Source organism: Dromiciops gliroides, chromosome 5, assembly GCF_019393635.1.
Source record: "Dromiciops gliroides isolate mDroGli1 chromosome 5, mDroGli1.pri, whole genome shotgun sequence".
NCBI classification, from domain to species: domain Eukaryota; kingdom Metazoa; phylum Chordata; class Mammalia; order Microbiotheria; family Microbiotheriidae; genus Dromiciops; species Dromiciops gliroides.
In genome coordinates, this window is record NC_057865.1 from 54,740,744 (window position 1) to 54,752,901 (window position 12,158).

The window sequence follows — 12,158 nt, forward strand, 5'->3', positions numbered from 1 at the left end:
ATTTGATCCTTACAAAAATTCTAGGAGGTAGGTATTGTTATCACCATCATTTTATAGATATGGAAACTGGGGCAGACAGCAGTTAAGTGACTTGCCCAGGGTCACACAGCTAGTAAGTGTCTGAGGTAGGATTTGAACTTAGGTCTTCCTGACATCAGGTCTGGCACTCTATCCACTGAGCCTCCTTGCTGCCCCTAATAAAAGTGGCATCTATCTATCTATCTTTCTATCTACCTATCTACCTACCTACCTAATTACCTATTGATCTATCTACCTATCTACCCATCCATATAACAAGTGCTCTCTCTCCCTCCCTCCTTCCTTTCGTCCCTCTCTCCCTTGCTCCTTCTCTCTCTCACTCTAGCATCAAAATAACAGAAGCAGCTCTCTTGATTCTAAAGTGAGTATTCCTTCCACAGTATAGCACATTACCTGTTCAGTGTACCCAAGAATGTATGGACCCAACAACGATATTTGTATATAGAACTTTGTACGCACAATTGGTCTTGCAGATTTGGATATTTGGTAAACTTTTAAAAACTTTGGTTAGTGTATATAGCTATCTCTAAAAAATAATTTCCCTATGTTTCTTTTCAGACACAAACCTGTAGCAATGGTAGGCACCAGTCCTGTATCAGATTCCACTGCATACCATTCTAAAAGAAACCCCCTTCCTGAGATGGATGAGTCTGACAAGAATTGAAATGTAATAGAATTTTTTAAGGAGGTGAAGGAAACTGTTTCTGTGCCACAGTAGGTTCCAATAAGTCGGGAATGAATGTTAGGACCATCGCGGATCTAGGTGAAACAAACAAAAAACAAAAAGATAAAGTATCATTGACCTTAGATGATTTTTGTCCTTCCTCATTAAGGAAGAGTAAATGGATACCTGTTTAGAAATTCAACACTGTGAAAGTTAAAGAATGTAGCCATGGCTCAAAAAAATTCAGTTAGTTGATTTAAACAAAGTTGACACAATACAACTAAGCGGCAAAGAATATGACTACAAGAACCTGGTAAAACTTTTAAAACTGAAACACTTATCAGGGGGCAGCTAGGTGGTGCAGTGGATAAAGCACCAGCCCTGGATTCAGGAGGACCTGAGTTCAAATCCGGCCTCAGACACTTGACCATGGCCAAGTCACTTAACCCTCATTGCCCCGCAAAAGAAAGAAAAGAAAAAGAAAACTTATAAGTCATTTTAAAAGCTCAGAAAAATTACGAAATATTTTCAGTGGTTTCAAACAAGGGATGAAATGGGGGAAGGAGCAGAACCAGAGTGATTTTCATGCCTAAACACTTCCCCTCCACCCCACCCCTCAACTCCCTTCCTGTACCACTTTGGAGAGAGGAGAGAGAACAGAGATTCTTAATCTAGGGGTCTGTGGATAGGTGAACTTCAGGGAACCAAAAAAACCCAAACCTACATCATCATTTTCATTAACCTCTAACTAAAGTTCAGCATTTTTTTCAATTATGAATTTGAAAAAGAAACCCTTATTTTTAGCTGGGATCCATAGATTTTGTGAAACAACAAAGAGCCCCAATACACACACACACACACACACACACACACACACACATATTAAAGACTCTTGATATGGAGGAAAGAAGAAAAGAGAAAGAAAAGGAAGAGAGGGCAGTGAGGTGCTTCAGGGTGATTTACATGGGATCAGTAGTTTGAAAACAACTTTAAAGTCTCAAAAACAAAAACAGAGATTGACCTAACAATCCATATAGGAAAAACTAAATGGATAAAAAGTGCCTATTATGTACAGTTGAGTTGGTTCATTGATTAATATCTCTGGAATAGACACTGAAGATGGAAATTAGTTAGGCTCAAAATTTAGTAGGAGAAATAGAGAGCTGGCAAGATTGTGTGGAAAATTGTGCAATGTTTTCAATGGAAATAAAGCTGCTTCCTGGCACAAAAGTTCATCTTTTAAACCCAAATGCTTTCCCAGTGATGTCAAATGACTTGGAACACCTTAATTGTTGAAGAATCAAAGTTGTTAGGCAAGAGGCAAAAGAGAGGCACACAATGGTCTCTATTTAGGTTGCAATATATTTCATTTTTCATTTTTTTCCAATTACATGTAAAAAATTTTAATATTCATTTTTTAAAAATTTTTGATTTTCGAATTTTCTCCCTCACTCCCTCTTCTATCCCTTCCCTGAAATGGGAATTTGATATAGGTTATCTTTGTGCAGTCTTACAAAACATATTGCTATATTAGTCATGTTGTGAAGGAAACAAAGACCAAAAAAAAACCCCCAAACCCAAAATAAAGTTTTAAAAAAAGCATACTTCAATCTGCATTCACGTCCCTTCAGTCCTTTCTCTAGAGATTGATAGCATTTTTCATCCTAAATCCTTTGGAATTGTCTTAGAGCATTGTACTTCTGAGAATAGCTAAGTCATTCACAGCTGATCATTGTACAATATTGCTGTTCCTGTGTACAATATTCGCCTGGTTCTGCTCACTTTACTTTGTATCAGTTCATGTAAATCTTTCAAGGTTTTACTAAAAGCATCCTGCTTGTCATTTTTTTATAGCACAATAGTATTCTATCACAATCATATACTTCAACTTATTCAGCCAATCCCTTTAATTCCTAATTCTTTGCCACCACAAAAAGAGCTGCTATAAATATTTTTGTACAAATAGGTCCCTTTCTTTTTTAAAAAAAGATCACTTTGGGATATAGAACATAGTGTTATTGTTGGATCAAAGAGTATGCACAATTTTATAGCTATTTGGACATAGCTCCAAATTGCTCTCCAGAATGGTTGGATCAGTTCACAATTCCACCAACAATGTATTAGTGTCCCAATTTTCCCACATCCCCTCCAACATTTGTTATTTTCCTTTTCTGTCATATTAGTCAATCTGATAGGTATGATACCTAAAAATTGTTTTAATTTGCATTTTTGTAATCAATAGTGATTGAGAGCATTTTTTCATGTGACTTTGGATAGCTCTGATTTCTTTGTCTAAAAACTGTTGATTTTGCAATATATTTCTAATGATGACCTATGTAAAGGAAGGGGTATATGGTATATCTTCATGAACAAAAATACTGCTAGAAAAAGAGGTGAATCGTTCATGTAGCCCTGCCCTGGAAACCATGAGATCTAAAAAAACCCCAACGATTTAGAAGAATGCCTATAGTCCATTGGATAATTCCTTGATGGAAGGTCTGTCAGAGAACATGGATGAGAATCTCAGATAAGAAAGCTTGGTTGTGTTGAACCAAGGAAGCAAATACCCCTTTTTATTTATGCGACTGTTGAGCTTTATAAATATAAGAGGCATGGCTACACTCTTCAGGAAAAGCCATGAATAGAAGGACAAGGACATTGGTGAAACCTCCTCACTACAGACTTGGTTTTGATCAATGAACTTGTAGGGAGATGGTTACACAGGATACATATCCTCATGGAGGAGATTTTGAAGGTGAAATGGAGGGAAATTTAAAGGATCTGTGCCTGTCTCCTTGCCATTTTTATATATTGGTGAGAGTTGGACACCAATGTGGGGGCTGGTGTCAGGGACATTTTGTCCGTCTCTTCTGCCCGTGCTGGGGTTTCAGGGACAGATGGCGGGGTGGGGGGGAGGTTGAAATGGAAAAAAATGCAAGTTGAAATGAACAAATGAAAAAAAAGCAAAGTTCTAAGAAGCTTGGATTCTGGCACTCTCAAGAACCTCAAGTGAGTCCTGCCGTCCTAGGGACCCATACAGCTACAGCCAGGAGAATCAGTTCAGTTTTATAGCTCCTCCTAAACTAATCACGAGTTCATTGCATATACACTGAATTTCCAGGTTAGCTCAGAGAAGGACAGAGACAGAGACACAGCCAACCAGCCAGACAGACAGACCAGTCTAGAAAGGGTTTCTATATTTGGGATAGGATAGATCTCAGAAGCAAATGGACTATAAAGTATATGTTTTGCGCAATACGTCTTAATGCTTCTCCTTTTATTACATTTTATCTATTGCAATTACATTTTATTATGAATATGAAAATAGAATGAAAATGCCTTATTGACAGCTGTGAAGGGAAATAAGGGAGCGGGAATGTGAACAGAGTGATTCGATTGGCGAATGCACAAAAGCCTCTTAAGCAGTGTCAGAACCTGCCTAGGCTGACACAGGTGGTATAGATAGCCTTTGGATAAAAGAAGCCAGTAACTCTGAAGATCCTGGCTCAGATGAAGAGGCAGCTTGTTTAACATTCACAGTGCCCCCATTTCTTTTGTTGTTTGGTCTGGATCCATTCCTGGTTTATTGTTGGTGGTAGTCCTTCATTCTTGAAGAGGACCAATGACATGAGAAAGCTGTATCTTGACTTGCATATGAATTGGATTTAAGTGAGACATATAACTGGTATAGGTCTAGGGAATGTCTAATAAGGAAACTGCCTGTCCTAATGCAGATTAGCATCTACCCTGCAATCTGGAGTCTAAGAGAATTGCCTGGGATCACTGAGACACTAAGTGCACTGCCCCAGCTCCATTGGCCAGGAATAGCCTGTATGTCTAAGGTCAGTTGAAGAAGCATAAGCTGTTGATTTTTTTTTAATAGTTCAGCAGGAAAAAACCTAGATAAAGTAACCTAATGAGTGATGATGAAGTCATCAGATACAACCATGAATTAATAAAAAATCAATATACATTTATTAAGAATAGTTATTTAACAGTTAGTACTTGGCATTCTTTCCCAAATATTTGCCATTGCAAACAATTCCCCCAGGCCATTTTTCATGGGCAAAGTCAAGCTCTATGAAGTTATACAGGTGACAGAATTGCTTTTCACTCCCTATTGGCCCAATAGCCCATTCCCGTGTGTGTTTGTACACAGGCAACAAGGTTATGCTCAGGAGCAATGCCACTGGGTTTTGAGTTAGTCTTGCCAGTTATCTGAGCATGAACCATGGGGCAAGCACCATGCTAATGTCTCCCCATTGCTGTGAAATATTTATTATGACCTCTTTGCCTTTTCCTCCCTCCTCAGTCCTCCCCACTCTTCAGGAACCTCTTTACATGATTATTGAAACCCTTAATTGTGGCAAATCGAAATGAGAATCCAGGAGTAGGCTGTTGAGAGTTGGGTTGTTGTTTTTTCCACTCTCAGATGGGAACATTTGCTTTGTTTTTTGGGATTGACTCTAACTGGGTCCCCTCCTGCTCTTCCCCTGTGTGTCCATTCTTTATCGTTATTTTCAAGTGGATAGCACTGGATGCTCTGAACATTCTTGCCCTGTGTAGACACACCCTTGGTTTCTTTGGCTACAGCTATTTCATCACAATTTCCAGACAGTGGGTGCTCGGGGATACTCACCATTAACCTGTCAAAATAGCAGCCAACTGACTTCTCTAGGTCCATCTCCAGGACTGTGCCGAGGATAATTTGAGAAGCATTCACATTCACTGTCCAGTGATAATTAGAGTGATGAGGGTAATTTTTGGGCCATAATGGAGAAGCGATTTTCCCATGAGTTCCTACAATATTATCATTGCCAAATGCTAGGGAGAAAGAGAGGGTGGTAAATCAGTCTTCCTTAGAACAGGTCTCTAATAAAAAAAAATAAAGAAACAAAGAAACAAAAGGCAAAGGATGCTGAAAGGGATAAACTTTTAATTGACTGTGGTTCCTTTATTGGATGCTGAAAAAATATTGCCTTCCTTTGGGTTCCTTGGCTGGCTATTAAATCTTAGGAAAAAGGGCACTGTTGTGAACGGAATGTTGTCGCCTCCTCTATCGCGCTTGAGGATTCCATGTCAAGAGACTCTGGTTGTATGTGGGAGCTCAGTCCCCATCCCTTAAGGGAGATACTTCCTGCCTACAGCTGAGGACCATGGGCTTTAAACCTTAGAGATAAGTCAATCAGCAAGCATTTATTAAGCTCTTATTATATTGGGTCATCTACTGTTAGATCATCTAGTCCAAAGCTGGCAAAGAATGAAATTAAGATAAAGATAATAATAAATAGAAATCATAATAATGGCATTTACATATTATTTTAAGATTTGCAAAGTGGTTTACAAATATTATCTCCTTACAAATATTATCAATCTTAACAAATAGGTGCTATTGTTATCTCAATTTTACAGGAGAGGAAACTGAGGCAGATGGAGGTGAAGTGACTTGCCCAGAGTCCCACAGTTGAGGCTAGATTTGAACTCAAGTCTTTCTGACTCCAAGTATAGTGTACTACCCACCATACCACTGAGTAGCTCAGCCTTGCTGAAGTTTACACAGGACTTCTGACTCCAAATTCAGGGTTATTTCTACTCTGCCATGGAACAAAACTAGTAAAATTAGAGACCTAAATTAGTATGTGGCCTCCTTTCATTAGGGGAAGCACAAGAGTACTGTGGATGTAGAGTCAAAAGGACCTGGGTCTGTGTCTTAACACCTGTGTGACCTTGGGTAGGTCACTTACCTTCTCTGGGTCTCTGGACCTCATCTATAAAGTGATGGGCTTAATCTAGATCATTTTAAATCTCCTTCCAGCTCTAAATATATAATTCTAAAAAAATCTCAACTTGGAAGATTCTAGGAAATAGTTGGTCAAGGAAGACATGGTTTTACAAGAGAGGAAGTCTGGGCACTTTAGCTGGAAGAGCATCCTGCTGGCAAACTATCTAAGCATCACCAGTGAATAAAAATAACATTATTACTATTATTATTAATAATAACAGTATACATTTAATAAATAATAGTCAATAATTCAATTAATAATTAAAATTCAGTTCTCCTAGTTCAAAGGGTATGGAACTGCAGCTTTGCAGACCAGAATAAATTGCACTGTTTTATAAGCACATGCAAATCAACATCACATCCTAGTATATTGTCATTTGTTCTATACATCTTCATAAAATAAAACTTATATACTCTTAAAAGTGAAGTTGAAAAGAAGAAAAATAAAATCTTGGGAAACAGTGAGAATGATAACCCTGGAACTTTATTATCCTTGAAATCTATTCCACTTCCTTAAACATATCTGAAGGGGGAAAAAAATCAGAGTACCATGCAATTCCTGTATAGAAGAAATAGGATTATAATGTAAAGGAACAATGATTTCTGCTGAGAAAACCACTGAAGATGTTTCATTCTAATGATGAATGTTAATAATAAGTTTAGTTTTGAGAAACGCAAGTGAAAAACCATCAACATACAAAGTCTACTTACCATGGACAAACAAGGCCTGAAAGCCTACACCACTGCCTGAACCATCAGAGACAAATTTGATCCAAAGGACATGTCCAACGATTGACGTGTAATTGAAAGATAAAGAGTGTCCACAATAGCGTCCGACCAGGAGCCCTGTGGCATTTCCTTCACGGATCTCCAGGTAATCTTTAGTACAGTCTTCACTTTCTTCTAATTGGAAGACACTGGTTTGAAGGAAAGGATAATGAGATTATTCCTACAAAACAAACATAAGGAATGCCCGCTCTTCAATTTCCTATATTCCTAAAGTGCTATTTTTGGGAGATTTGTGCAAGCTTCTCAGAAAAAACATCTATCATCATTATTATTTCATTATTAAAACCAACCCATAAGGTATAGGCAGAAATGTGTGGTATAGGAAATGAGGAGAAAAGAAGACTACAAAGAAAATTTAAAAGTTAGACAGAATAAAGAAAGTAAGCTTCATTTATTCTCTAATTTTATTTAATTCCCAGTACCTAATATAATGTTATACATATGTATGTATGTGTGTATGTATATATGCAACACACTCATGTATACATATATATACACATATACATATATCATAAATATAAATCATATAGATAATACATAATGAAGATGAGCTAAAAAAAAATCAATATCTTGGGAAATGGAATAGCCCCAAGGTTCTGTTTCTGCCTTCTATGGTGCAGACACCAGCTTGATAGGTCTAGAAACAAAAAGACAAGAGAGAATATGTTCTTTAAATTTGTCCTGTCTATTATTGGTCCCAGAGGGAGGTGAAGAGCATATTTTATGGACTAGTTGGCTATTCTAGAGAGCAGAGAACAGTTAGAACAGACATCAGCAGTTGGTGCTTTCCAAAGAGAACAGGTTAATGTCCACAGGAGCACGAGCAACTCATAAAATTATCATTCCCCTTTTCCTCTCCCTTGTCATATTGGTTCTTGTGGTGAGTCTATCAGAGCAGATACACCTGTCTGCCTTTTAGCAAGTGACTGTTCTTCACCTGCCCACATCACAGTGGGTGTGGCCTCAGTGGTATTCTGACCTTCATCTTAAAGCCAGCTTTACCCGGCCTGTATAAGATCACCAACTGTGAAATTGGCCCGAGTTCTTTTCCTATTCCCAGAAAGCAATGATGGCATGAAAGTGAGATGATTTAATCTGCCCAGGAGGTAGATTAATTGAAATGGACCAAGCAAGCCACCTTCAGAAAACTCCCATGTGGAGCTGATAAAGACAAAACCAGAGCCACACTAATGAATATGACAGGTGTTCACTGCCCTTATTAAATACCAGCGAAAATACCAGAGAAAAAAGTAAGCCTAATGGCTGAACTGGTATAACATGGAAAATTGTGGGTAGGAAAATGCCCGTTAGACTCTAATTAGACTTTTTAAAAAGGTTTGAGTTGTTTATACAGAAAAAAAGAACTCGGTTTTAGGATATATCCATATGTGGGTATATATACATTTGTGTAGTATACACATATATGTGTGTACATATATGTTTGTGTATATATGTATGTAATATATGTATTTGTGTGAGTGTATCACACACACACATATCCTAAAAGAGTTTTCTTTTTTCTCTAAAAAGAACTCAAACCTTTTTTTCAAATCGAATTAAAGTATAATGGGTGTTTTCTCACCCTCCATTTCCCATGGGATGCCAGTTCAGCCATTAGACCTCCCTTTTCCCCATGCTGGTACTTCAGAAAGCTAGCAAACACCTGTCACATTCATTAGCGTGGTTCTGGATCTATTTTTTAAGCAAATCTCAGTCATTCTCCCTATATGCTTTGCCCAGGGCCCTTGTCAAAATGCTACATGGAATAAAAATAGTACAATCCCTACTGTTTCTCATTATAAAATTTCATTTATTCTTGAACTCAAACCAATCATATCTGCTTTCCTAAAGCACATTACAAATGTAAAAATAGCACGTCCAGGACATTCCTTCAGTATTTATTGTACAAAGTACATTTTTCTTCTTGCAGATTTTTGTTTCTTCTCATTTCTTGCTGATTCTACCGTGGCTTCTTCCTCTTTTTTTTTCCCTACCCCACCCTAACCAACGCCAACACTCACATCCCAAAGTCTTGTGTGTGTTTTTTTAAAATACTTAATCTGATTCATATGTTTCTCATTCACACAACCCATAATGAACTAGATCCAGCTACCCATCTGGATATGCTTCAGTATGATTCAAAGTTAACCCTGAGGCCCTTCAATAAAGACATTCTTCAATAATTAGCATCCTTAATATTGTGCTTTTTGCAAAATAAATTTTGTTAAACCAAACTCTTAGTATAACACAAACATCAAGTTTGTTCTCAAAAATAATAGTTTAATGTTTAGTAAAGAGTAAAATGCAAGAAGGCTGGGTTGTTTGTTTTTTTTCCTTCTTATTCTTAGGACTAACTTAAAGTTTAAAAATCAGAACGTCAATGTTGTTCAAGTTAGTTTCCTTCTGTTCAAGTGGAAATTCTGATCTTTAACTGAAACAAATAAGCTTAATTTGATTCAAAAAGTTTTGGAGATTAGTACTTAGAATTAACTTTGACATTTTCTTAATTGAAGGGCAATTGACTCAAAACATAAGGCTTAAATCTCTCCCAAAGTACAATGCCTTTTGAAAATAGAAAAGTAGTGGATAGAAATCATGATTTCAGGCAAATATCTGGGTTTCTTCTTAAAATACAACACTCCCTCAGGCTTTGCTTGGGCAACAACCACATGGTTGCCAATCTTCACAGAGCATTTCAGGCGGTAATGATGACATCATTTGATTAACTTTAGTATTTCATCTAGCACAACTCTAAGCCATGTGAATAATGAATCACCATCATCTGATCCATTTTCTTTAAAGAAGCAACGAGAACTTTCTGAAGCAGACTGATCCACGGAAACCTCTTCACCCTGAAGACTCACTCCACCCCTGAATACTACACAACAGAATGTCCTCTATCCCTCTAACTTCTCCTACTGATTGGCTGGTTCCTTGCAGAACTACCATTTCAAAGAAGGGGCCAACGATGTCTCAATCTCCAGGCTGAATTCTTGACTCTCCAGGACTTTCTCTACAACGGTCTCTACACCAGATCCCTCCATCTCTCTCATCCTCCTCACCTCCTTTCTCAGCTCCCTCTTATATGTTGTCTTACCCTATTAGCATGTAAGTTCTCTGAGGGGAGGAATTGTCTTTTTGTTTTCTACTATATTTGTATCCCTACCACTAAGCACAATGCCTGGCACATATTAGATGCTTAATAAAGACTTGTTAGTCGTTATGTGCAGGGCACTGTGCTAAGCACTTTACAATTATTATCTCATTTGATCCTCACAGTGCCCTGCACATAGTAAGCACTATAGAAATACTAGCTGTTGTCGTTGTTGTCATTATCATTAATCCAGGTCTTAGAAGCAGTTACATGGCACAGCTGATAGAGCACTAAGCTTGGAGTCAAGAACACCTGAGTTCAAATCCAGCCTTAGACACTTACAAACTGTGTGACTCTGGGCAAGTCACTTAACCCCAATTGCCTTAGAAAACATCTGGGGCCATCTCTGGTCGTCCTGATGTGTATCTTGCCACTGGACCCAGATGGCTCTGGAGGAGAGAGTGAGGTTGCTGACCTTGCACAGCCCTCCCTCCCTCCCTTTAATACAATTCACTGTGAGTCATGACATCCCTCCGATGTCATGGTCCTCTTTGAGAACGAAGGACAAGCAACAATCACAGAGCCTGCCGTCCCATCCCTGTGGCCCAGCACATTCTCCTTGTGGGGAGGGGTTAGAACCAACTGAAGTAAGATCACTGCTGGATGAGAAAGAACACTGCAGGAGGCTCTTCCAAAGAGCCAGGTTGGAAGCAGGAGGTGACTCTAGCATCCTCTGAACCCAAAGGGCATGGAGGAGTCTACAGTGAGCTCTGGTCTCTAGATTCAATAGCATTTTTGATAACAACAGCTATGACTGACAGAGAAGAAAACCAGCTCTTGGATCCCCCTCAAGTCCCAACAACATTCTCTCTTCAAATTAATGGATGTAAATGTTTTTAACTCTATTTTCCAGGAAACAAAGTTTTTTTTTTCCTGCCTACAGACTTAACCGAACTAAACTAAACATTGAAACAATACACCCCAATGTGGATTTACATGAAAGACAGCTGCAGCCGGTTTCCAGGGGAACTAGGGATGTTCCAGACACATTCCACATTGGGCGGATAAATATCCGGGTAGCCTGGACTGTTGAAGACTCCTTCTTCCATATGGAAAGTACCACCGCAAGCTGAAATGAGAGTCAAAGAGGGAAAAGGTAAAGACCGGAGGAAAGACCCAACTGCAAAACAAAAAGGAACTTAAAGGAAGTCATTACAAACACCAAAAGACGACCTCTTCTCCTTGTTGGTCAATAAACAGTTATTCAGCCCCTACAATGTGACAGGCACTGTGCTAACTGTGTGCTGTCACATCTCTGTTCCTCAGGGCTCACACTAAGTACTGATGTTTAAAAGGAAAAAAGGACTTTTTTTCAAGTCAAGCAAAGAGCAGGATCTCTGAGTTCTGACTGTCATCTCAAGAGAATAGCGGACAGGGAGGGAAGAGTCCATACATCTTCTCGTCAATGAAAGGCAGAGGTGGCCAGAGTGCTGGGTTTGGATTTGGATCTGGGTTCAAATCCTGTTTCGTTCACCTCTTGGGTGGACTTGAGAAAATTATGTAATGCCTCAGAGCCTCAGTTTCCTCAAATGTAAAACAGGCTCAGTTTCCTCAAATGTAAAACAGGGTGATAATACCTGCACCATTTATTTATACCACATAGTCATTATGAGTTAAATACTTGACACCTTAGTTATATCATCATTAGTTACTATTATCTTATAGTCTCTTTCTCCCTTTTGCTAGGGTTGTGATTCTCATTCTCTCTCTCTCTCTCTCCCCCCCTTCTC

General features: G+C 38.6%; 1 protein-coding gene across 1 annotated transcript in view; it reads right to left on the reverse strand.

Moving 5' to 3' along the window:
* The window catches only part of CUBN (cubilin), a 294,282-nt gene that overhangs the window by 109,696 nt on the left and 172,428 nt on the right, over window positions 1-12,158 (reverse strand). Inside the window, 4 exon segments of the mRNA XM_043967014.1 lie at window positions 606-798; window positions 5,343-5,527; window positions 7,197-7,402; window positions 11,365-11,497. Of these exon segments, the coding sequence (XP_043822949.1) occupies window positions 606-798; window positions 5,343-5,527; window positions 7,197-7,402; window positions 11,365-11,497 (717 nt within the window).